This window comes from Pogona vitticeps, chromosome 4 (assembly GCF_051106095.1).
Source record: "Pogona vitticeps strain Pit_001003342236 chromosome 4, PviZW2.1, whole genome shotgun sequence".
NCBI lineage: Eukaryota > Metazoa > Chordata > Lepidosauria > Squamata > Agamidae > Pogona > Pogona vitticeps.
The window spans coordinates 143572871-143600147 of NC_135786.1; the positions used below are offsets into that span (position 1 = coordinate 143572871).

Below are 27277 nucleotides of genomic sequence, written 5' to 3' on the forward strand. Positions count from 1 at the left end.
CTTTCTCATTCTAGATATCCTCCCTCCCTCTTTTTATGTCCCCAGTACAAGGATTTATGAGGGGTTTGGTGTCTCCACTGCCACTCAGCTTCTTCCTTTGATGCCTTTAATTTCACTAATTCCCCTGTCCAGGGTCTTCTCTATCCACTCCCACCCCTCTGGTAGTTCATCCAAAGGAGGTTTCTCCTTTTTCTTGTTAGTACTATTTCTTAACTGGAGTACCGTTATCGCCCCCTTAAAACTCTCCTCCTCTTTTTCTCCTCCTCCTCCCCTTTTCGTCTCTTTTCCCAGGCTTTTTGTACTTTGGGTATTTCAGTTCCTGGACTTTCTGCTGCCTCAGGACTGTCAACTCTGGGCAGGGTGCTTATGACCATATCTCCCAAATTGACCTCTGTGGGGGAGCTTGTGGTTGCATATTTGTTGACCTCTGGTGGAAAAGTGTGGGGCATGCCTACAGGGAGGCTGGTCACCCTGTCTCCTTTCTTACATACCTACAGAAACAAATATCTACTTAATATCATAAGAAAATAAGAAGAGCTCTGCTGGATCAGGCCAAGGGCCTATCTAGTCCAGCTTCCTGTATCTCACAGTGGCTCCACCAGATGCCTCTGGGAACACATGAGACAACTAGATACCTGTCTCCTGATACCCATCCCCTGCATCTGGCATTTTGAAGTACCTTCCTTTTAAGCCTGAAGATTATATATCCCCATCATGGTTTGTAATCTGCAATGTTACAAGTTAATGATTACAATGTTCTAATCCCCCAAATGCTATATATAGCCTTTCCTCATAAGGGAGGTGCCCCAGCCCAGTACAGTGGTGCCTTGACTTATGAACTTAATTGGTTCCGGAACTCTGGTTGTAACTTGAAATGGTCGTAAGTTGAAACACCATTTCCCATTGAAATGCATTGAAATGCAACTGATCCATTCTGGCCAAAGAGGGGGGGGGGGGGAGAAAAGCAAACAAAGCATGCAAGACCCACCAGAAATGCAAAAAAAAAGCAAAGCAAAAAGCATGGGGGGAACCCAAAAAGCAAGCAACCACCTCAAGACCCATTGGAAACGAGGGGGGGAACCCAAAAAGCAAGCAACCCCCCCAAGACCCCATTGGAAATGGGGGGGAAATCCCCAAAACAAACCCCCCAAAACCCATCGGAAATGGGGAAAAAACCCTAAAAGCAAACAAACCCCCAAGACCAATCGGAAATGGGAAAAAATACCAAAAAAAAAAAAAACAAACCCCTCAAGACCCATCACAGCACTGAAACATAACCCCCCAGCCCAAAACCACGCTGCCAAACCCACCCAGAACATTTTTTTAAAAGTAGAAAGCAGCACCTGACCGTACCAGGCAGTCCGAAGCTTCCTCCGATCACACTCACTCTAACCGTTGGGGTGAAAGAGCTACAAAGAAGCAGCCTCTTCGCCTACCAACGATTAGCAATTTGAATTCCCCGCCTTATTCCCTGCCTATTTTCTGGTTGTAACTCGAAGCTGTGCCTTTTTCCCCTGTCGAAATGGTCGTAAGTCGGGACGTTTGTAAGTCAAGGCACCACTGTAATCATTTTAGTCACTCTCTTCTGCACCTTTTCCAGTTCCACTATGTCTTTTTTGAGGTGTGGCGGCCAGAACTGTATTTAATACTCCAGGTGCAGCCTTACAATAGTTTTATACAGTGGCATTATAATGTTGGCCATTTTATTTTCAATCCCCTTTTTAATGATACCTAGCATGGAATTAGCCTTCTTCACTGCTGCCACACACTGGGTTGACACGTTCATCAAGCTGTCCACCAGCACACCAAGATCTCTTTCCTGATCCATGGACAGCTCAGTCCCCATCAGCTGATAACTAAAGTTTTTGCCCCAATGTGCATTACTTTACATTTTCCTAAATTGAAATGCATTTGCCATTTTGCCACTCATTCTTCCAGTTCAGAGAGATCCTTCTGGAACTCTTCTCAATTGCTTCTGGTCTTCACCACCCAGAAAAGTTTTTTGTCATCTGCAAACTTGGCCACCTCATTGCTTATCCCTGTCTTCAGGTCATTTATGAACAAGTTGAAAAGCACCAGTCCCAGAACAGATCCCTGGGGCACACCGCTTTTCACCTCTCTCCATTGTGAAAATTGCCCATTGACCCCTACTCTCTGTTTCCTGGTTCTCAACCAGTTCTCAGTCCATAAGAGGACCTACCCTCTTATCCCCTGACTGTGGGGTTTTCTCAGCAGCTTTTGGTGACAGACCGTGTCAAAGACCTTCTGAAAATCCAGATAGACAATATCCACTGGTTCGCCCACATCTACATGCCTGTTGACCTTTTCAAATAATTTTAAAGTTTGTGAGTAAAGACTTACCCTTACAGAAACCATGCTGACTTTCCCTCAGCAAGGCTTGTTCTTCTATGTGTTTTAAAATTTTATCTTGGATAAGGCTTTCCACCATCTTCCCTGGAACAGACGTTAGGCTAACCGGCCTGTAGTTTCCTCGGTCCCCCCTCCTTCCCTTTTTAAAGATTGGCATGACATGTGGTATGCTCTAGTCCTCTGGCCCTATGGCCGTCTTAAGGGACAAGCTGTATATTTTAGCTAAGAGATGAGCAACTTCATACCTCAGTTCCTTAATAACCCTTGGGTGGATGCCATCTGGGCCTGGTGACATATTGATCTTCAGTTGATCAATTAGGTCTAAAACATCCTCTCTTTTAACCTATATCTGATTTAATTCATTAGTCAGGAGGGGCCGTTTGGGCAGCGGAATCTGCCCAACGTCCTCTGTCGTGAAGACAGGTGTGAAGAACTCTTTTAATTTCTCTGCAATCTCCAAGCCTCCCTTTCCCTCCCTCACCATCCAGAGGGCCAGTAGCTTCTCTAACAGGTTTCCTGCTTCTAATATATTTGAAGAAGCTTTTATTATTCCCCTTTATATTGCTGGCCATATGTTCCTCAAAGTCTTCCTTTGCCTTCCATATCATCTTCTTTCATTTCTTTTGCCAGAGTGTGTGTTCCTTTTTATTCTGCTCATTTGGGAAGCACTTCCACTTACAGAAAACTCCTCCTTATCCTTTAAAGCCTCTCTAACTCCGCTCCTTAACCATGCCGGTACAGTACCCTCTTGGACTTAGCGGAGCCCTTCTTTCTTTGTGCTATACACTTCTTTCTTTCTTTCTTTCTTTCTTTCTTTCTTTCTTTCTTTCTTTCTTTCTTTCTTTCTTTCTTTCTTTCTTTCTTTCTTTCTTTCTTTCTTTCTTTCTTTCTTTCTTTCTTTCTTTCTTTCTTTCTTTCTTTCTTTCTTTCTTTATCAATGGCTTTCTTTGATAATAATGTAGTATTTTTTTTCAAAAAACTTCATTCTTGTAAGGAAATGTTTTCATTCACTTCTTTGGATGGAAAAATTAAATTCATCTTCTATCAGTAACAACTGATAGTAAAAAGCATTGAATAATGGTTATTGCTGAACTGAACCATAACCTCAGGTGTTTTTATGTAGCAAATGTTTAGGGCAGGCCAGGAAGGATACTGTATATCCAACACTCCATTGTGAATAAAACTGAAAGTATGTAATTGTTCCTGTGTAATAAAATAACATGCTGGCTACTTTTTGCTTCAAGGCTCCAACAGGCATAAAGTATGTTTGATAGAATTATGAAGGTCACAAATATGTCATGGATGAAAAAAGAGTGAGTGTCTCCTCTCTTTTTCCATTTAGTTTACTTGCAAATAGTTTTGCGGCAGCCCATGCAGCTAACAAAATCATATGTTTTGTGGTTAATGGACAGTTGCTGTATGCTTTATAATATAATTTATGATCTTCCCATTTCTTGTAGCTGATAATGGGATTCAGCTTTGGCTTGGGAATTTTTTTGAAAAAAAATCTTCCCCATTTCCTGCTCTTGTCCTCTAATGATCAAGAAAGAGTGATTTTTAAATCTCTTTTCTAGGTCTGCAGATCCCAAGAGGCTCATAATTTTGTTTTCCTATCTTATCTTTTTTTAAAGCCATACAGTTTCCTTCACAGTTGCCTTGATGTGGAGGTTCTTAACTAATATGGGTTTCTATACATGCACAGGTAAAACCAGAAGTGTCTCAGAGCAGTTAAACATTACTGATTTGCTCAAAATGGATAAGAAATAGCTCATCATATCTTGCAGGCCTCTATCAGCTGGCTGTGTTGCTGCATAAAGCAGTAAGTTCATTAACCTGTGCTAACTAAAGATATTCTTTTGGTTTATGATTCATCTTTGACTTAAAGCATTGGTAGTGGTGATAACTAGACTGGTGTTGGTGTTGACTAGATGTCCATTGGGTGAGTTCCAGACCGAATGAGGCATTGGATTGATCTTCTGTCTGGTTCTGGTGTGTGTACCAAATGTGTGTCAGGAAATAGTTAAACATTTGATGTTAAGCTGTGGGAATGTCCTCCATCAAGATGACAAGTGAAACAAGCCAATCTGGATTATTAATCAAGTGACAGACAAGCCAGAGTCCCAGTTGTAGTGCAGCAATGATTAGGAATGTGTGGCCCCCTCCTGATTTTCTTGGACTGCAGCTTCCATCAGCCCTATTAATCAGAGTCAATGGTAAGGGGAAGTGTATTTAAACAAGACTGGAGGGCCATATGTTCTCTTTCCCTGCACCAGAAGAAGGTCATTGGGGATGTGTGTGATTGTTTTTGTTTTTAAAAAAATATGTATTGTGTGTCATCAAGTTGATTCTGACTCACAGCGACTCTTTCCAGGGTTTTTGAGGGTGAAAATACACCAAAGTGGTTTACCATTCATTTCTTCTAGGGGTGCCCTGGGACCGTGCAGCTCACCCATGACTACACAGGCTGGCTGTTGCCTCAAGAGGCACAGTGGGGAATCAGAACAACTTTTCCAGTGCAACTGGAAAAGATATTGGATTGAAATTTAGCAAATCAACATACATTTCCTTTGAATGAATGTTTGTACTTTTGCCATGGTGGGGAGGGTTGATAAATGGATGCCATACTCCATGCTTGTTGGATGTTTCTACCAAACTCCCTTTGGCTTTGTAGGCGACCTGTTCCCCACACACTTTCAAGGATATGTTCACAGTTATAGGAGCAAGAAACCGCACATACAAACACAACCATGAAGTGATCACAATCTCACTTCTGTGGTTGTGAGAGTTGCCAAATGCATTGAGGCTTGAATATTCTTTGAGGGTGCTTGTACAGCAGAGCACCACAAATCCAGAACTGGAGGAATCCAAGTTTGCTAAGGCTCGGTGTGTTCATAGAGCTGTAGGGAAATCTACCCAGAAAACAAGAGCCACGAGCCATTTCTTTCCATGTCTTATTGGATCTGGATTGTAGAAAACAGTTTATCCAACCCCTTGTGACCTTGGAAAGGAAATCTCTTGCATTATCAGCCAGGCTCTTAAGAGTTCATTCCAGTGTTTTTTGGCTTGGAGCATGGTGACCGTCACCTTGGGGATGTAAGGGCTGACTTGGAGAAAGGCTTTTGTTTTTCCAAGGCTTTTATAGAGTTGAAAAGCTGCCTGACAGTAGTCTTTTATATACACAGCATTGGGAGGAGGTTATACTCATATTCAATAATATTCTCCACTCAGGAGGGGTAGAGTGGAAGCTACAACTCTGGGAATAGCTACACTTGGGCTATGCTCCCAGGTCTGTGCCCCCTACTTCCTTGCCAAACTGGCAGAAGAGAGAAGTACAAAAATATAACCTTTCGCTAGTACTCGAAGTCTTGAGGGCAGAAGAGAAGCAATCAGCCTCCCATTGGCTTTCCCTGCAGCCCAGGAAAAAAACCCAGGAAAGGCCCAGGGCATACCTGCCCATTTGGTCCAGCTTGGTCCCACAGTGGGGGTAAGAGTGCTTTGAAGTGTCTTCTGAGAATAAGACAAGACTCCTAAGGAAGACCCATGGCCTCCAGGCAAAAGAAGGATGGTTTGCAAGCTCACATGGTCTTATAGGACATGTAGCCCAGAAAAAAACTTTTGCAAGCTATCCTGAAAACCTGCAACTAAGGGCTCTTAAACATGAGGTATGTTTAATTAACCCTCTTTGTTCTGGCATATTAAGGAATTTTCCCATGTATCATGGAATTTGCATCCATAAGCATTTTTTTTAAAAAAAACCTTAGGGGTTAATAGGATGAGGGTGGGGAATAATACATTCAGTGATAAGATCAGGGATACTCTGATCTCTTCTTCTAATCTCTCTCACTCCCCCTATTTCTTATTTGATGGGTGAAGCGCCATAGCACTAATCTTTCCCATAAGGAGGTAGGCAGGTTAGCTTTGGTAATCATAAGGTGCTTTTATGTAGAATCCAACTTATGGTGAACCTTTCCAGGGTTTCCTAGAGAGAAAGTACCCTGAAATGGTTTACCATTCCTTTCCTCTGCGGTCACCCTGGGAGCATGTGAATTTGCCACTGCCACACAGGCTGGCTTTTCTCCTACAAGGCACACTGGGGAATTGAACTTCTGGCCAGGTGCTCCAACTCACTGAGCTATCCAGACAGCCAGGTTAGCAATGGGCTACTAAGGCATTGGAAAGGAAGCCACAGTCTGTGAAAGGAAGTGCCAGCTGAGTTGTGCCTTTTTGCAGGTCCCCCACTCACCCAGTATTTGGGAGGAATTTGTTATTTTCTCTAGCCTGAAAAGAATTAATTAATCAGTTTAATTGTTTCTAGCTCTGCTGTGGTTGCTGTGAAGGGAAGCACAGCTTGCACTATACTTGGCAGTTTCTCCATTCAGAGGACCTACTTAATTAATTATCTCTTCAATTGTAAAAAGGAACATCAAGCTAAGATGCTTATTTGCCAGAACAACCAAGAACAAAAAATAAACCAAGGAGTGGAGCAAAATGAGATAAAGAAAATAGTATCTGGATGTCAGTGCATTTCCTGGTATAATCATGCCTGAAGGGGAACTTAAAGGAGTATTAATAAATGGTGATCACTCATTCATAAGGTGATGATAAACTGGAGGTAACTTTTTGGCTTATAACAACAATGCCCATCTTGAAGAAACTAAAGAGTGGCAGAACAAACCACCACAAAGGAAATCTTAGTACCTCCAAGTATGAGTTTCCCACAAGTCCTTACCTGTTAAAATCTCTTAAGTCTGATATTGTGTATCCATGATTGCAATATCATCTGTTATAGGACTTTAAGACCGATAATGTTCATACCATATGCTGTGGCCTCTCATTATTTTGTCCTTTATCTTCCAGTTAGATCATTTGAATGTTTGTGGTTGACTCTTTTCCCCCCTCCAACACTATTGTTCTTTTTAACTTGGGATTAGAAATAGAAACGTGGCAAGGGATGAGACAAAATGTCTGAAAACATGGGAGAATTAAGTGAATTTCATTTGTTCTGACTGTAGTTCGTATTTCTCCAAATCCATTTGTGCTGATTTTTATTCCTGAATAGGGTTTAAACATACATTTTCTAGACCCGGATGCAGTGCAATATTGGACTGCATTGGAGATTGTAGCTGAAGTTCTTTTTCCATCCGAAGACCAGAGAACTCCTTGCTTGTATTTGTCATTCATTAACTGTAGTAGCAATTGTCTTGTGCCAGCCATAGTACAGTGGTGCCTCGCTTTACGATTGCCCTGCATTACGACAAATCTGCTTTACGATGATCTTTTTGCGATAGCAATTGCAATTGCAAAACTATGGTCTAAATGGGGGAATGTATGTAATTGTCTGTGCTGGGCTTCATAACCTGAGTTTCCTTCAAATATCTATTATGAAAAGATCCATAATAATGGGCTTGCGGACATAAAAGACAAATTGAGACAGATCGACTATCTCTCAATCTGCTTATTATTTCTTTCCCTTTTCTTTATGAATTTAGTTCCAGATATTGGAAAGCTCTTTTAAGAAGAGGGAATCTAAAGACATTTACAGTTGGGCAGTGGCAGGGGGATGCTGTAGATTCTAGTGCATCATCCTACCATTGCTAAGTTTGGAATGGTTTCAGCCTGTTATTATACTCACTGTGTGTAACTTGCCTCTAATTAGGAATCCAAGTGGAGACTCATTAATTAGTGAGAATTTGTCTCTTAAAGTTACACCATTTCTTTTCTGCCAGCATAAGTGTGCAACAGTTTAGCCATTGGATGTAAAGCAAACACAGAAATGTGCATTTAATCTAACCCCCTAACCCTAATCACAGTGCTGACCCGAATTATTCACCTTTTTGATAGTGTTCTACTGCCAGTTCAGGAGCAGCTATTGTTAGAGTCTGAACAAGGACTGTAACTTTCATGTTCTTGTGCAGTTTTTATAATGGGAATAAACTCCCTTGTGTGGTCTCTCCCAATTTGCCCTGAATGTAAGTCAGTATCTCTCTCAGTTGCTCATTGTGTAAACATGTAGTCTAGTATGTGCACACACACAGAGAGATAATGCAATTAAATATTTATTCTTAAGAAATGATCTCATGGAGTGATTGAGTGAGAGCGAGAGCGAGAGCGAGAGCGAGCGAGCGAGAGAGAGAGAGAGAGAGAGAGAGAGAGAGAGAGAGAGAACCCTTCTTTCTGATATTTTAGATAGCAATATCATAGAAGGAAAAAAACCTGGACTTCAGATCTGTTTTTAAACCTATGTGTTTTTAAACCTATATGATTCTGAGTCTCCTTGTATTAATATTGGGCTTGTTTTGATACATCTGTTCTTCTTTAAATTGGCACATATTACTTTACAACAACATTGCAAATATATTTACATAGTTTTACTGGACCAGAAAATGTTTTTGCTTATGTGCCTCCATATATATGCCTGTGCAATATTAACTATGAAAACTATGTTGAGAGTGTGAAAGATGAGAGAGAGCTTCAACTTGCTTCTAGTTCTCAAGATCTGCCATATGAAGTCGCCTGCAGTTTATTATTGCATCAGAAATAAAGACCTTAATAAAATTTAGTGGAGGGGCAGATTGAATGAGAGGGGAATTCTTACTTTTTGAAAGATTAAATGCATCCTTGTTCAAAATGAAGGAGTGGCACAGTTCCCAGAATTAACTATTGTCTTGTACACTATTTGATTCTGAATGGGGTTTCCCTGTACAGCAATGCACTGGAGAGTATTAAAATTTAAAAATAGGAATAACACCCTTTTCTTGTTCTGCAGAGTATCTGGAGATGAGGAATGGGTTGGAGCTGGTGTATTGTATTCAGCTGCTTTTGATACTACTTTACAAAAACACTGTTTCCTCCCAATTCAGCCCGGGTGTGGTCAGATGAAATGTTTGACCTTGTTTCAAGGCTAGCCCTCCATGCTGTATCACTAATTTTTTTTTCTATAAAGCTGCTGAATAGCAGGTAGTTATGGTGTGGTGGCAGCGGTGGTGATTGCTGCTCAAGGAGGAATGAGCATTTAAAGTAAATATATTGGATTAGGGCTACTGTGCTTATTGTATACGTGTGCTGTAAACCTCCATGGGGACTTGTGCCTTCTCTGTTCTGTATATTTCTGAAATCTTCTTGTTTCTCTTAGGACCCCAAACATAGGATGAAAATGGTAGCCCACAATGTGTGGTCATTAAGAAAGCGAGCTAATGCTACATTTTTTTCCTTTTTAGATAAAGGCAGCTCAAGCATCTCATCCGACGTGAGTTCCAGTACAGATCACACTCCAACCAAGACCCAGAAGAATGCCGCTACTAGTGAAGGTACGCAGATGCAGCTTTGTCTCAATTGTGTTCACTATATTTGGAATGGCTAGCTTCTTTTTTCTTTTGATTTTTGAATAGAAACAAACAAAAAAAAACACCCAGAAAACTTCCAGTTTCTCATTTGTTATTTTTTATTGGCTGAAATCCAGCAGTAAGTTGATTAGGCCCATTGAAGCAATGAAATTTATGGAAGAGATGGTTTACCAAATCCCCACTGATTCAGTAGGCCTACTATAGTTCCACCTTTCTACTGGATTTCAGCAAATGCATGGGGGCTTATGATAGTTGTGGAAAATATAATGATAGGGAGACATTTCAAAAGGAATTTTTTCAACACGTTACTAGAGGGTGTTTTTTGTTTTTGTCTGTTTTTTGTTTGTTTTTTGGCTGACTCTTAAGTGTGATATCGCTGGGCTGGACTTTCCTTTTCTGAAGGTAAGAATGGAATTACTTTGGATTTTGATCTCTAGATAAACTTGAAGGCCTTTCTTAGTTTGTAGACAAAATCAAGATGTTTTTGGCTAGTGAAGTCAGGTGGCCGTTTCATGTACAATCTCTCTTCAGTCTGCAGTCTCTCCATGTCGAAATGCAATCTTGACATCTAGGTGTTTGACTGGCACCTGTTTGGAGGCTGCCACGCTCAGGAGCTTTGTTATTGGGATGTGCTTGACAATAGGAGCAAAGGTTTCCTCAAAGTCTTCTTTGTGTTTCTCCAGGAATTCTTTGGCAACCAGTCTTGCCTCATAGCATTGTACTTCTCCTTCTCTACCCCTTTTTATTTTGAAGACCCATGTTCATCTAATGGCATTCTTGCCTGTCTGTAGTTCAGTCAGGGTTTATGTCCCATTCTTGTATAGTGCTTCTACCTCTTCTCTAGAAGCTTCTGTCCATCTGGCAGCTTTAGCTACTGGCATCTGTTCAGTTTCTTCCTACATTGCTGGGTCATTAATTAGTGAGAACTTTGCAAGGTAGGTCAGGCACGGAGCTGATACACCTCTAGCGATGGGTGTCTGATGGCTGGCATGTTGTGGCACCAGTGCTTCTTCCAGTTCAACAGCATTGACATCACCATCTCTGTCCCCTTTGTGTGGTGTACTGCTCTCGTCCTGTGTGTCATTATTTTCTTGCTCTCTGTTTGACTCAGGTTGTGAAGTCTTGGCCCTGTTGTGTCTAGTAGGTGTCCAACACATTGATCTTGCCCTTCAGTAACACAATATCTATTTTATCAGCTTTCCTTTGTTCATCCAAATGAACCTCGTGTCTTATGTTGACCTCACCTGTTTTAAATTCATTACTTTATAGCCTTTGTTGCCAGGGGGCATAGGCAAGCAAATCAGCTTGTTCTGTTCTAGAGTTGTTTTCTGTTTTGGTATGTAGGCATATTAGTAGTAGCAGTAGTTTTATTTGCCAGGCTTCCAGACAATGTAATGTGTTTCACACTAGGCACTCTGCCATGCCATAACTCAAACGGTGATTTTGTGGTGTCTTTGGTTGGCAGTATGTTCTGGAGATATGTTGCAGTCATGATTGCATCACCACAACATTTTGTTGGGTAAGCATGCATCTTGTCCTCTCCAAAAGAGGTCTTATTTTCCTTTCAGCTACATATTCCATTCTGTGGAAAATGCCTTGTTCCTCCAGAAAGAAGTGTGTGCTGCAAGAGGTGCTCACCACCATTGTCCATCTGAAATGCCCTGGGTTTTCTTTCAAATTTGCTTATAGTGGCCATGTACATCTTAAGGATGCCATGTGTCTCACTCTTCTCCTTTAGCTGGTAGGTGACACCAGTGAGAGTACATTAAGTGGCCCACACAAATCACTATGTATTAGATCCAGGACTTTCTTTCAGTCCTTAGTTGGAATAAGGGTCTAATGCCTTTTTCTGTGATACAGCTTATGCACCTGGTTGTGTTCTTTGCATCATGTGGCTTTCCCTTAATGCTTGTAGCAAGGCTGTGGTTCTGCAGCTGGAGAACCACATTTGAATCACATGCAAAGCAAGTGCCAGAGCTCCTGCCTGGTGTCTCCCTCTCTGGGGTTGTACTGTATTAGCTGCTGCTGATCTTGAAGACTCAGTTTGTAGATAACACTGGAACTAAAAGCTTGAGAATATACTATTTTTCTTTACTGTGCACTGTCCATAAGCCATGGAGATTCTCCATTTGGAACTCTTGCTGGGTTTTCCTTTTGTCTCTCTGTTACAATCAGGTTTTATATGTTTTCTCTGATCCTTTGTTTCTTGGTTGAAAGATCTCTGGGAGTTGAGCATTCTTTAGCTAGTTGGCCCTTCCTCCCACAGTTCCAGCAGCAGTAAGGTTGGCTACAGGGTGTGGCCTTTCTGTTGTCCTTTCTATTCACCAGGTAATTCAAGCTGGGAAGGTCTTGACTGATGTTCAGAGAGAGAAAGAGAGAGCACAAACAAAACAATGGAAGCAAACAAAAACACAGGGAGAGGGTATGGGGGCTTGCCCCAAACCTGAAAAAAAAAAAAAGACTTTTCTAATTGTTTAGTGGCAGAAGACAGTCACCTTAGTTTATGAAAAGATTGTTACCAGGTCAACAGAAACCCCTCACGTGTATTCTACAGACAGACAAAACATTTATTTTAATTTAACTCTGATCCAAATCTGTGCTTATGTGGTTCATAACAGAATGAGATCTATGTTCACAAACTTTCCTCTGTGCTTGACAGATGAAGTAGTGACACATCAGAGCTTGGCAGTGTTTGCAATGAAGTTAATGTGTTACCATTAATGTTAATTTGAAAATTAATTTATTGTTGTCACTCAAGATTTTTGTAGATTATTACATTGCTTGCATTAATTATTAATAGCATGTTGGCTTATTGATTTATTTCTTTTATTTCCAATATTTATATACCATCTGATTTAGTGCCAGGTACTACTCTAGGCAATTTACAATCAAAAGAAGAAGAAAAATTAACTTATGAACCCACTCTGATAACATTCTGGTTGTATTAATACTAATAATGATAACAAAAGAATGTGCAACATTAATCTTTTTCAACCTGCTGTTGATAACGGTGCTTTAATGATTTACATGGATTTTGTAAAACAACTTGGGTAATGAGCTAATAGTTAACAAATTTATTTCAAAGCCTTGCATCCCATAACAGAGAAAGGCTGCTTAAATCTTTGTCCAAAATTGAGTAGCAAGCATGTTGAGCCTGCTTCCACAGAACTCAAGCCAGGCAATAGTTTCAGCTTTTTCTGGCTTCACCCAGAATTATCTTCTCTTAACTGGGTAAAATGTTTGTGAACAAACACTTATCCTATTACTTAGTAGCCTACAGGCCAGTGCTATATTCCAACAGTGGTGGACAATTAGGGGATGGAGAATTAAATAACACAAGTGACCGGGGATATGCTCTTTTGTGATTTGTACTGCAATCCCCAGAATTCTTTTAGAAATTTGGGAATTGGGGTGCACTAGCTCAAATTTGAAACCACCTATAGATTTGCTCCCCACTTCCTCCATGGAAGACTTTTATTTACCAGCATAGTTGTCTTTTCCAGCCTTTGCCATTTTATTTTAAAAAATCTTTAAAAAAAATCCAAGCGGCTGCAGTGCTTCCTGGGAACACATAGTCACACACTTTGGGTTCTTCCCAAAGAATTACAGCTCCAGGGAAACACCACCACCACCACCACCTCTTCCTCCTCTGCCTCCTCCTCCTCTTCCTCCTCCTTCAGAATTCAGTAACATGAAGCAAGGCCAGAGAAGCAGTCCAAAAATATGAAAAAGTCCACTCCTGCAAGTGTTCACGACACAGTTAAGGAAATGAGCAAATCTGCATGGAGGTGGTGACCCCTACATCCTTTAAATTTCATGTATAGCCTTTGAGTGGGCAAACTTTTTTTCTTGGGTGAGGGTGAGGGAGCACAGACACCACTAGGTTAATTATTCAGCTCCTACTGATGGGAATAGGATATAAGGTGTCCAGATCATTTCTGTACACACTGTATATCTAGGAGTAAAAATAGTTGTTTGTTTGTTGTCAGGAGTCATATTTAAATTAAATTAAATTAGTGCAGAGTTCATGATACCTTTCTGGATGATTGATCTGGCACTCTGGAAATATCGATTTGTGTCTACAAAGCACCTTTTTTTCATTAGAGATATAAGAACTATCTAAATGAATGACTGCTAATCAAATGATCAATAGGTTATTCCAAAGTTTTGATTTTCCTCTTGTCATAACAAATAGAACAGGATCAGAATTATCTTCTCTCTCCAAGATATTCTGAAAACTGGAAAAATTGGTTGAATAAACCATTGTGTTTGACAACTGTCTTGTTCCACCTCTTTTACCTTTAAGTTTGCTAATTGTACTCTTTACTTAGGAGTGCTTTGGCCTTGAGACCAACATGTTACTTAATATATGCCCGGGACCTAAATGCTGTTTGGACAGATTCTAAGTTGATCACATTCTACTATATGTATTGGGAAAGCGTTTAGAAATTCCCTTGGCTTTATAATCCTGTCAAGAGGATTTTTTCACGTTTCAAGGACAATGAAGCTGCATTGCTGAACAAGTATGGTGTCTGTGTGATGTTATGTTTGTTATTAATCCCACTTCAGAATTGTAGTGGTTGTCTCTGCTTGCCCTCAATTTGTGCTTCATTATTATTGTGTATTCGTTTTACAGATAATAGCTATAATAGCATTCATACTATGTTCTATAGAACTTGTGGGTTCCACCATGAAAAGATTTGGAATGTCATGGGTAGGGATCATTCACTTACATGCTTTTCATTAGTCAACCATCAGATGAATGTGCAAACTCATTCTTTCTCAAAGTATTCTCTGTGTAATGACACCATTATAATTTCTCTGCTACAGCATCACATTCACTGTAGCATGTGGTCCCTATGCAGCCCCCAGTAACCCAAATGTGACTCCTGGACCGCACACCACCAATTTTTGCTTTCACATTTTGTTGGCTGAGAACATTCCTCTTGTGCTCCCTAGAGCAACCCCACTGAGAATGGCTGCTCTAGAAGACAGGAGGAAGCAATTTTGCAACATTTTGAGGACCTCTTGTATTTGCTCCACAAGCCTCAGGGTTTTGGGGTGGCACTAGAGGGAGCAAGGAGATTCTTCAATTGAAAAAAGACAAACCTCCAGCCCTATTGTTTTTTGGGGAGATGTGGGTGCAGCCTTCCAAAGATCAAAGGTGGGTGTGCGGTCCTGTAAAACTCTGGAGATTGTCCGCCCTTGCTGTGTATGAATAGATTCTTCTTAACATTATGCAGTTGAAAGCTTACTTTAAGAGTTATGAGTGTAAATATGCTGTTTTTAAAAGAAGGGGAATCATGTTGGAATCATTTTGATTAGATGACTGAGGATGAATTCCAACTGATATTTATTGAAGCAGTTCAAGAGCTTAGCATCAGTGTTAGTAGAGATCTTGCAGTGTCGGAAGTGTAGTTGTTACTTGAATCATCATAGACTGAGTCTTGTTAATATTACAGAAATGACCTCTCAAAGAAACAGATATTCCCCTAAAATTTGGTTTGCTGAACTTAGCTTACAGTGAGAAAGAGCTAGAGTTTAACTGCTTTGGATGATGTAAATTATGTATCCCCCCCCCCCAGTAAATAATGTAGAGTAACCTCAATGTATTAGCCTGCTTTGGGACTTAAGGCCAGTGCCCCAGTGGCTTATTTTCTCCAAGCTCATGAAAAAAACAACCCTAACATAAAAATCAAACTTGAAAAGTGAAAACACACAGGCACAAAACCCCCGCCAACAACACACACATTTCGGGAAGCCAAATTATGGGAACCCTTTGTACTTTGTTTCCTGTCCCAGGAACCCAAAACACATGCCTCTTTTAAAAGGCCTTTCTACTTAGCCTTGTATGTTTTGGTTTCATTTGATATTCATCATCTGTGCCAGCCACTTTCAGCTTGCTTTTAAAAACATTTTTTTTGCCTATTAATCATAACACTCAAAACTTATTAAACTGACTCTGCTTCAAACCAATTCCTTCCCTAGTGAAGACAAAAAGGCAAAAAGCAGGGAAAATGGTAAAGTGCTATCAGCTGTTGGGATATATTTTTTTTCGGAGCATTTTTCAACCATAAATGTATTCGTGAGTGAGATCAAGACCTTGAGCAGCGTCGTCTAGAACAGGGACTGTGTTTGTTGAATACGGGATCTTCACAGCCCTTTGAGATAAAACAAATACAATAAACTTCTACAGTATTATCATTGTCTTTCCTAACACCATCTCCTTAATTTCTTTTGTCAACTTGTCGCATGAAGACATCTCTTGCTTGTGTTATGATGTGAAAGTATGTGTCTCCTAGCAGCACTCGTATAATCAGGACACATGAGTACTATTCAGTTGTTACTTGCCTGATTCTTTCCAAAATGCATAGAAGGGAGCTCTCAGCCTGTCCTTTTACTAGATGTGTGTAGGAGAGTTTAGAAGCAAGTGAGAACTCATCTCTGCAGTCCATTAGTTGTTTTATGAATAAAGCAAGAATGGGAGAGTAATAACTTGGCATTTCTCTCTTAAGTGTGTTGAGCAGAACTGGGTAAGCAATGAATGAGCAGGCTTTTTCCTTTGTTTCAGTTAGAGGAACATGAGGCAAGAGGGGTTGGAAGAGTAGGCAGAGGCTAAAGCCCCTTGGGCACTTGTTTACATTGTTGGGCAAAACATTACAGTATCTGACTAGGCTGATGGTGTTTGTACTACACTCCGAGTGCAACCAGTACTGCAATTGCTGGCTGCCAACAGCCTTTTTCTTTAAAATTAAAAAAAAATCCTTTTAGTTTGTTTGAACAATTTTACACGGCTTAGTTTTTTTTTATTGTGCAGCAGAGCAGATCAACATTCTACCAGATAGTAAAAAAAAATGGGGGTGGGGACCCAAACAAAAATGTATAACTTTGAAACTGAACTTTGGATCATCACCACATTTGGCACAGGTGTAGCAGACAGTCTGCTCTTGCTCTGGGCCAAATTTGAGGAGGTTTTGGAAAGGTATTTGAATTGTGATTTTTTTAAAAACTAAAACCGTTTCCCCAATTCAGAATAGGAGACCCCAGCGACCCCAGATTCAAAACAGAGCACATAAATTGAAAAGACCAATTTCTGCTAAGAGTTCAGGCTTGACTTGATTGACCACCTTTATTTATTTTATTATTTTTTTCAATTTTATTTTATTGCTTTTCTGATTCTCCGTGGTATCTGTAAGATTCTCCTGAAACACCACATTTCAAATGAGTTAATTTTTAACCTTGTCTTTCTTCACTTTCTTTCAAATAGTATGGATGATTTTGACCTTGATTGCTAGTTACCTGCTTTGCTAACTCCTTGCTCTTCCAGTTAGGGGACATGTTTTGGAAAATAGCCGCACAACATTTCTGTAGAGCTTTTGGTTTGATATAGCTTTGCTTCTTCAGGTGCCTGTCCCAGGGAAAGGTTTGGAAATTGGAACATAGCTTTCTACTCTGCATTCTGCAGAGCAGGCATGGCAACCTTAATTTATATGTTCCGCTTACTCATACCTTTGGTTTATCATTTGATTAAGTCCAAAAACAGCCCTTCAAAGTATTTTGGCACAGAGGGACTACAGCCACATCCCAGCTGTTCTTGCTCTGTCCTCTTCTGGCAACCATAGTATAGATCATGTGCTCATCTTCTAGGCTCATCTTCTCTAGCACTGGGTAATTGTACATAAAGGAAGTTTCTGTTGGGATTTGTGTGTAGTGTATGTATACTTAAACTTCCATTTTAAAAAGCCAGGAAATTCAACTCTTCAAAAAGTCTCTGGTTTATGAACATAGGATACTGTACTTCTGTATCTACAATTCAGAATGCCAGGAAATGGTCCAATATTGCTGCACAATATCAAAACTGAATTGCCAGGGGGGGGGGAAAGGATGCAAAGCTTTACAAAGTAAAGGGCAGCCTGAATGACAGTAGTCAAGACTGTCTACGGGATATCTGCTTATATTCCCTTTTTCATCGGTCAACCGCTTCTCACTCAAACACAAAGCAATTGTCAGGACTATAGACGGGGGTATTCATATACGAATATCCCCGTGCAGCTGGACTTAATTAGGGTCTGGTGCCTGAGGCTGGACTGTCTACTCATACATGCTGCTACAGAGCTGGTCCCACTCATATTTTCAGTTGCACCCAGAGCACCGCTCTCTTCCCGATTCCTGGCTTATCCAGGCAGGGGGCAGGAGGACGAGTCTTACTGCATGGCTGCCAGTGGCCAGCTGAGCAGGAAGAGAGTGGCACTCCAGGTGCAATTGGAAGGATGAGCAGGACTGGCGCCACAGCAGGATGCGTGAGTTGTTAAGTCCAGCTATGTGGGAATATTTGTATACGAATGCAAATATCCCCATCTCTAGTCAGGACAGTCCTTCAACAAGTGTGAATGAGAGTGAGCACAAAAGAGTAACCTGTAGACCATCTTGACTATTACCATTGGTGTTGTCAATGTTTCTGGCTACCCTTTGCTATGTAAATCTTGACATTCTTTTTCCTGCTGGCATTGTGGGAACAATATTGTTAGGCCATTTCTTGGTGTTTTGAATCATGGATACAGAAGCACAGTACCCCACATTCATAAAATAGAGGGTTTTTAAAGACTTAAATCTAGTATAATCACCACTATGTTTCAAAAACAGATTTGCCAACACGTTCTTTCAGTTAAGGGCTGTCCCCCCCCCCACACACACACACAAGGAAGAAAGAAAAAAGAAAGAAATTCTGCTGTTCAAAGCCTCAACATTGTATTGCTTATAAAAATGGCACCTGTTGAGTTAATCATGTGAAACCTGGCACCCGTGATCTACTTGATGAGCTCTGTGATGCCAAATTCCAAACTATTTTAGTAAAATGATGTATTAAGTTAGCTGGTGTTGAAAACTGAACTGCTTAGTCTTTTTACTCAAGTTTTTGGACAGGCAGAACATAGATTTCTCTAATGTTTTGGTGGAAATGATTGATATACTTCATTCAGGCTTGCTGAGGAAAACCATAATTTATTGGCTTGGTGACATTCTGAGCTCCATTTCAAAAGTCATTATGGTTTCCCTGCCCCACTGAAAGTCTATGGGGGAAAATAGCTGGCACAGTATATTGTGAATACTGTACTCTGTTTCATTCTGAAGTGAAAATGCTGCTAGGTCTCTAATATTTTAAAAGATAGTTGATATAACAAACATAGCAGATTCTGTATTCTGAGCTTATGTCTTGAAATATGGAACCTGACTTCACAAAGTCAAAAGGCACATTGTTATGTGGATCAGGGCCCTAGGGAGGACAGGGAGGCTTAAACTATTTGGTTCTTTGCAGCATATTAACAGTTATATTCAAATTTCAGTTGTAAAGGTTTATTTGTTTATTGGTTGTATAAATGATGGTTCTGTAGATCATTTAATTTATATAGAAGTGGATTAATTGTATTTATAATTATTTAGGTACAGTTAATAACCTTCCCACAGAACACAGCTCAGTGCAATTTGCACCAGATATAAATTATTATTGTTCTTTATTTTACTGTTGCTGCCAGAAAGCTTAACTAGAACAGCAATATAAGAGTTACAATTTATTGTCACATTTGCTAGCAGTTCAATTAATGCCTTTCAGTGGGCAAGGATCCTCGACTATTATACATAAATGTGGGAATATACTGTATTTGTCCGTGTATAAGACTATACTTTTGTCTAAAAACTTTAGACTAAATATTGAGGGTCGTCTTATACACAAAAGTAAGCTGAGGGCTTAACAAAAGGAGGGGGGGGAGAATCAAACAAATCCTGTCACTGTAGAAGGGGAAAGGGATTAAAATGATTGTGCAGTTGTGGGATTGCTTTGATCCCCTTCCCCCTCCTTTTGTTAAGCCCAATGGGGCTTAGCATGAAGGGAGAAAGCAAGGATCAAAGCGATCCTGCAGCGCTTTGATCCCTTTCCCCCTATACTTGCTAAGCCCCACTTAGATTTCTTAATTTTGGGTTAGAAAAGTGGGAGTGTCTTATACATGGGAGCGTCTTATACACGGAAAAATATGGCACTTCACACAGTATATACAGCCATGTGAAAAAGAAAGTACACCTTTTAATTCTGTGATTTTATGTACTAGTACATAATACATATTTACCTTATATATACGTTATATATAAGGAAAATATATAACGTCTCTCTGTGTGTGTGTGTGTGTGTGCCATTTGATGTCTGTAGCATCTCAGTGATCATGTAAATCTATGGTAAGTGTTCTGTTCACAGAATACTCTTTCAATGAAGTTGGCTGATTCTTGCTCTCAACTGGCAATCAAGTGTACATCAATGAAACTTGTTCACAAAAATATGCATGCATGAAAATCTTATTGCTATTTATCAGTATATTGTGGCTATGTATTTATTTATTTAAAATATTTATATGCCCCCTGTCTTCTAAAGAATCCAAGGTGGCTTATGGTATTAAAAGAAACAAAGTTAAAAGCTAAATAATAAATTATTACAATACGAAAGACATTAAGCAGATATCATATTAAAACTTATAAATAAGAACAATATTAAAAACTCAAATAAAACAAAAGAATAAAATAATCTCTTTTAAAAATCCACATCGTAAACCAATCATTTAAAAGAGAACCTGCCTGAAGAAAAAGATCTTTGTCTGCTTATGGAAGAATAATAAAGATGGGGCCAGCTTGGTCTCCTGTGGGAGGGAGCTCAAGAGTCTGGGAGCAGCAGCAAAGAAGGCCCTCTTCTATGTCCCCACCAAACACTCCTGTGAGAGGGGTGGGGCTGAGAGAAAGACCTGTCCTGATGATCTTAACAACTGAGCTGGCTCATAACGGGAGATACGGTCTTTGAGATAGCTTAGACCCAAGCTGTTTAGGGTGTTACAAGTTAGAACCAGCACTTTGAATTGTGCCCACACTGGTAAAACCAACACTTTGAATTCCATTTGGTAATGGACAAGCCTGGCATATAGTGCATTTTAAATTATACTTCCAGTTTGATTGTACATTATCACATAATAATCATATTCAGCCATAATCAGTAAAAGGCCTTATTTATTTATTAAATATTTACCCTGCCCATCTATAGGAATCAGTTAAAAACATCAAACAAAAGAATCTGATAGAGACCTAAATTAACTATATATAAGGCAAAGTGTGCTGCTTATATACTGCTACAAGCACTCTCTAGGTGGTTTACAAGTTAATTATGCAGGCTACACATTGCCCCCCCCCCCCAGCAAGCTAGGTACTCATTTTCCCAACCTTGGAAGGATAGAAGGACAAGTCAACCTTGAGCCGCTACCTGGGATTGAACCCCAGGTTGTGAGCACGGTTTTGGCTGCAGTACAGCAGTTTAACCACTGCGCCATGAGGCTCTTATAAAATCCAGGTGATATAAAAAACGGTGACAAAACAGAGACCATTAACCCAAAATAACAGTATGTCAATAATTAAAAGGAGAAAAAAATTAAACGGGTAAGGCTGTGGAAGAGCTTAATGAACAGCCACGTCTTTACTTGTTTTGTAAAACTGAGGAGCGAAGAGGCCTGTCACATCTCTACCACAACATATAAAGTTGTTGGACCCGATCCAGACATTCTAGATAATTAAGGAAGACACTGTTACTGGCCAAATCTGGGTTCAGGTTAAGCCAATTCTGGGTTCAGGTTTTCCGGCAAGGACCACAGGCTAAGACAGAAGGCAGCTGAACAATAAGCCAATTTTATTGAAGTACAAAAGTACAAAAGTTCAGCTGGGCCTCCCATCTTAAAAGCAGAGGGAGACCCAGAACAAAGAGTGAACTAACGTTTTATAATGGTTACAGACAAAGAGCCATAAAAGTACTACATTGCTATTGCTCATCTGTACCCCAACGTATGGATCTCAGCCTTGATTGGACTTCAGAAGTTTCTGCAGTTGACCTATTGGTCATCTGTACCCCAGTCTTGGATCCTGCTCCTGATTGGATCTGGGATGCTAACTTGGCCAATCTATTGGTCAGAAGAAAATATCAATTTTATGCCATGATGTTTCTTTGACCTGTGCCCAAGATGCACCTGAAAGTCTGGGAACATTCCCTCTTATCTATTGATATGTTTATGTGTGTTCTTCCTGAGTGTCTGGTGTGCCCCTCAAGGAAGGGCAATTCAAGAGTATCTGTTATCTCCGGCCTTCCTGCCCTTTTGCATTCCAGTGGCCTAGCCAGCCATCTGGCCATACTCCTGGTGTAGGACAAAAGTTCTCATTGTTTATTTAGATGGCCCATGGATGGGCCATAAAGACTCCCATTAGGTATGGCCATCTCTGTAGGCCTGAATGGTCTTTGCTGTTCCGTGGTCTGAGGAGGAGGATCAGAATACCATTTGGAGAATGTATAAAAATGTATACAGCATTAAGGAAGTATAAGATACAATACAAAATAAGATTCTAAAATGCACCTGAGATAAAGTGTATAAAACCATAACTGGTATTGTACCTCCAGAGCATTTGTGGTATAGATACAGTGGAGATACAATATTGTTACAGCTACATTGTGAACAAGATGTTAGTACATAAGAGAGATTCTCAAGTTTATTGATACAGTTGATAGTAATAACTCTGTTAAAATACAGTATCATTATCTCCCCCTATCAACACCATAATAGTCTATTCATAGTATCACAAAGTATATGTGGTATCTAACAAAAAGGGGGGGGGGAATCTAAAAAACACACATAAAATCTCACTACATTGAGGAGTCTAAATCAAAGTAGAAAACTAACGAGTTGTAGAGACTGTTATACATACCATTCAGATGAACAGGCATTGAGATAGGTTGCAAAGAATTAATTTGTCCTATGCTGAATTTTCTCTGCTTTAGAGTTTTATCGTGAGTCCCTTCAAGAAGAGGCTGAACTGATTTATAATCAGTAAATAGTAACTATCCTGAGAGTTCCCCCATTGTTATGCTAGTTTACACAACTGAACACAACGTCATATATAGACGTAGTATAGACATGGTGCCATTTTTCTGTCTGTCTGCTAACTAACCTTTAGTGCCATTTTTCTTCTTGCTGTCCTTGACCTCATTTGCCCATAGAACCCACCCTTGAATATACTCTGTTGTACTATGATTTTGCTGGTTGCTATTTGTGACACTATTGTGGCAGATGTAGCATTGTTACATCATTGACAAGAAACAAGGGTTGCTACAGCCTATCTCCATCAACAAAGGTGGGGACAGGAAAAGGTAGGACTAGTAATGCGGAAGCAGAAGACAGCTACTCAGAACAATATAGAAACAAAAAAAGTGCTGAAAAACAAAATAAAAGTGCTGAAACACAAGAAATGAACATTTTCTCATAGTAGAGCCTGGATTTTTTTTAAAATTACTATTATAATTGCCCCCAAAGTCACCAGACTACAGAACCATTCTGCTGAGGGGAGGATTTTGAGAGCTGTAGTCCAAAAAGGTAATTTGTCCTGGCATTTGATTAATTCTGGGCCATCAAGTCATGTTAACCTTTACCAGGGTTTCCTAGGTATATAGTACAGAGAAGCAGGGTGGATTTTTTGAAATCACAATTTAAGTCTTAAAAATTGATTTTTTGATGATTGAAATAAAAATGAATGTTTAATTTAAATTTTGATTAAAACCAGTTAGATTTTTTTAAAAAATCATTGATTTTTATCCACCCTGCTGAGCAGTCATTTACTGTTCCCTTCTTTTGATATGCTCCAGGACTATGCAGCTTGCCCTAAGGCCACATAGACTGGCTTTTCTCCTAGGAGGCATGGTGGGAGAAATCAAACTCCCAATCTTTGGCTCTGCAGTCAAGTACCCATCTCACTGAGCTATAATAATCTTATGCTTATTAAATACTGATAATGGTGGTGTTTCCAAAAAATAAATACAGTGGACCCTCTACTTAAGGAATTAATCCATATTGAAATGGTGGCTGCAAGTCGAAAAGTCTGTAAGTCGAATCTCGATTGACCTACAATGCACTGAAAACTGATTAATCCCATAACCAGTGGTTTTTATTCTATTTTTATTCTATTTTGGTTTTTTTCTGGTCTGTAAGTCGATTCTCTGGCTGCAAGTCGAATCTAAATTTTGCAGCCAGAGAAGTCTGTAACTTGAAAAGTCTGTAAGTCGAGCTGTCTGTAAGTCGAGGGTCCACTGTACGTATTTTCCATTTGGAATTATTCTTTCTTTCTGGCAAAATTTCTGGGGTTTTTTGGTTATCTTGCCTTTAAGCTTTCAAACTCATGCCTTGCTTTGCATATAAAGCCCCTCAACACATCTGTTATGCAGTGCTTTGGATTATCCATTTAGGTTTTGTGATTTGCAGCAGAGAAAAAAATGATAAAAAGTGGAAGAAATCAAAAAATAGCTTTTGGCAGGTTGGCCCTTTGGACTGATTTCCACCACATAAACATATAACACCTACCCCTAGACCAGTATGAAAACTGTCTCCTGCTTTCACCAGGTTTTGTGGGGGGGGGAATTTGGGGACTTTTGGGATTGAGACGTTAGAGGTTGTTCAGATTCTCAAGTGGGGTGGTTACACTGCTGAAAGTCTTTTACAAGGTGGTCCAAGAACTGTTTCTTTAACTTCCAAAGACAAACTGTAACTTGACAGATTTTCCAGCATGCAGTGTGGCTACCATGCATTTCAGAGGTAGGTCTCAACGACTGTAGAAATGATGCTATATGATGACTTAGTGTCATTATTGCAACTATATTTTTTCTAGGTCTGTACCCTGAAAAGGGCATTGTGTGCTTACATATAGCATTTCTCCCAGGGCATTAGTGGTCCTGTTTATTAAATGTATGACAACCATGTTGCTAGGCAATCTCCTGCTAAATCCCAACTTGGCTAAAAATTAAAGAAAATGGAAGTATAAGATTTCAGTCAACCTCATAAAACAGTAAAATAAATGAATAAAAATCCTTTCCACCTGAATGTTCTGCCATGAACATCCATCCACCCATTCCTGATTTTTCAGAGCCCATGATTTGCATGCAAAAACATTCATGCACACACACTTTATCCGCCCTTACACAGGTCTTCACATTATAACATACATATAACCATAAACCCAGAGATATATCTACCACTTCTTGCTAAGAACAAGTTAGTGAAATTGTAGCTTAAGTGAATTTTTAAAAGTAACACCAGTTACTGCAGTTATAAAGCATTCAAAACATATAGGCAACATTCTTATTGCAAGTTTGTTGTTGTTGTTGTCGTTGTTTAGTCATTAAGTCGTGTCCGACTCTTTGTGACCCCATGGACCAGAGCACACTAGACCCTCCTGTCTTCCACTGCCTCCCAGAGTTTGGTCAAATTCATGTTGGTAGCTTCAATGACACTGTCCAACCATCTTGTCTTCTGTTGTTCCCTTCTCCTCGTGCCTTCACACTTTCCCAACATTACGATCTTTTCCAGGGAATTGTGAGTTTGTACTGGTGTAAAATATGGTGGTGAAAACTGCAGTAGTGAGTTACTACTCCTCAAGTAGTTGCTGTTCTCATTTTTAGTTACATGCCAGTTGTGTGACTTGGAATATGAGCAGCGACTGGTTCGTTAATGGTCATTCACTGCCAGAAGTTACCCAATAGTATTACTCTGGTATAAATCCACAATAAGATTCTGTCCATAAGCAGTAGGAATTGAAATTTCAGCTTAAGGGCATGAAGAGCACAGAGAACTAGCGAGAGCTGGCTGTTCCTTAAAAAGCAACTTAACTGTGAAACTTTAGGTCAGGGAAGCATGTCCTTGAGAAGACTTCTCTCTACAGGCAAGCTTTCCTTGAGTGAATGGTTGCTAAGTAGGATTTTAAAAATGACTTGTACCTTACTGCTTTGAATGTGTTTTTGGCATTACTTAAGGTTTTTGGCATTGTAGTAATTTATCCTTTTAGTATTGTATATACACAGCTACTAGTCTTTAATATTGTTTTCTAATTGCTGTAAGCTGCTTTGGGTCCCTTTAAAAGAGCAAGGCAGTTTTTAAAAAATGTAAAGAAACATATTAAATAAATGTCCCCTATTTAGTGTTACCTGTCACAGGTTAGTAATGCAGAGAGCGGCTGAATATTACAGGGTTTCACACATGGGTCACAAAGAGGAGTTCCTATATTTTAAAGCACCCTGGGTTCCAGATCTGGGTGAAAGGCATCATATAAATAAAATAATTATATTAAAAATAAATATATAAAATACAATATTTTCAAATATCTGCTTTCAGCTTTCTGTGACACTGAGGCCCCATCAGGAGTGGGCTTTGTCAGCACTGATAACCACCTGTGGTGTTACCTTTTTTATCTTCTGTATTAGATGTTTTCATATGCTGCACAAACCCAAATCCTTTACACATTCTTCCCAGGCTACTCCTGACACCAGAATGTCAAAGTGTCCAGCTCTGCTTGCTATTATCTAATCTATCTAATCTATCTAATCTATCTAATCTATCTAATCTATCTAATCTATCTAATCAATCAATCAATCAATCAATCAATCAATCAATCAATCAATCAATCAATCAATCAATCTATCTATCAATCAATCTATCTATCTATCTATCTATCTATCTATCTATCTATCTATCTATCTATCTATCTATCTATCTATCTATCTATCTATCTATCTATCTATCTATCTATCTATCTATCTATCTATCTATCTATCTATCTATCTATCTATCTATCTATCTATCTATCTATGTGAATAAAAAATCTAATTGTATTAAACACACTTTATGATGTTATATATTATTCACTTATCACTTGCATTCACATGATTACAGTTAACTCAAGCATTCAGCAGAATGTGATTACAAGCACTTACAGTCTTCTTCACTTTCACTGTGTGTTCATAAAGGATTTGTTTTAGATTATGCCTAACTAGCCCAGTGGTTTTTCCTACTCTCTTCTGTTTAAGCCTGAGCTGTTTCCTCTACCTGCTCTCTTTCCCTCCCTCCTTATCCTGATTTCCCAGACTACCTCTCTCTCAACCTAAGCCTATTTGCTTCTGTTATACGGCTGCTTCCCTAGCCTCTTCTTGCTGAAATTGTTCATTATCTTCTTTTTCTTTAGACCAGAGGTTGGCAGCTCTGGCAGGTCTGGGGGCAATTTTCTGCCTCCAGAATTCCTTTGGGACTCTACAGACATCAAATGGGGGAAGAAGAAAAAAAAGAAAAAGAAAAAGTCCATTGGGCAGGACGGAATGGTGTTTTTTTGTGCAGAGGAACAGTCATTTTTATTGAGGGTTTTTTTTCCTGCCATGAAGGGCCAATAGAGTTGATCAGGTTGGTGTTTGCCATTTAAGGCTTTATAGATTAAAACCAGCACTTTGAAATGTGCCTGGAAAAAGATCAGCAGCCAATACAGCTGCGGAAACAGGAGTTACAGAATCTTGGACTAGACAGGACTTTCACCTGATCTGGTAGGGCTCTTCTGATGTTCTGACACAAAGAAATGCCTGGTATGAGGCTCACAATCCATACATAGTATCACAGTTCTTCCTTGAACAACGTTTCTGATCAGCTACCAAGGTCAAAATACCCTATAGAGATACAATGAAACAATTT

General features: G+C 39.7%; 1 protein-coding gene across 1 annotated transcript in view; it reads left to right on the forward strand.

The window, feature by feature from the left end:
- FBXL7 (F-box and leucine rich repeat protein 7) overlaps positions 1–27277 on the forward strand; it is a 171807-nt gene that overhangs the window by 34998 nt on the left and 109532 nt on the right. Inside the window, exon 2 of the mRNA XM_020781287.3 lies at positions 9588–9677. Coding sequence (XP_020636946.1) covers positions 9588–9677 — 90 coding nt within the window. The remainder of the gene's footprint in view (positions 1–9587; positions 9678–27277) is intronic.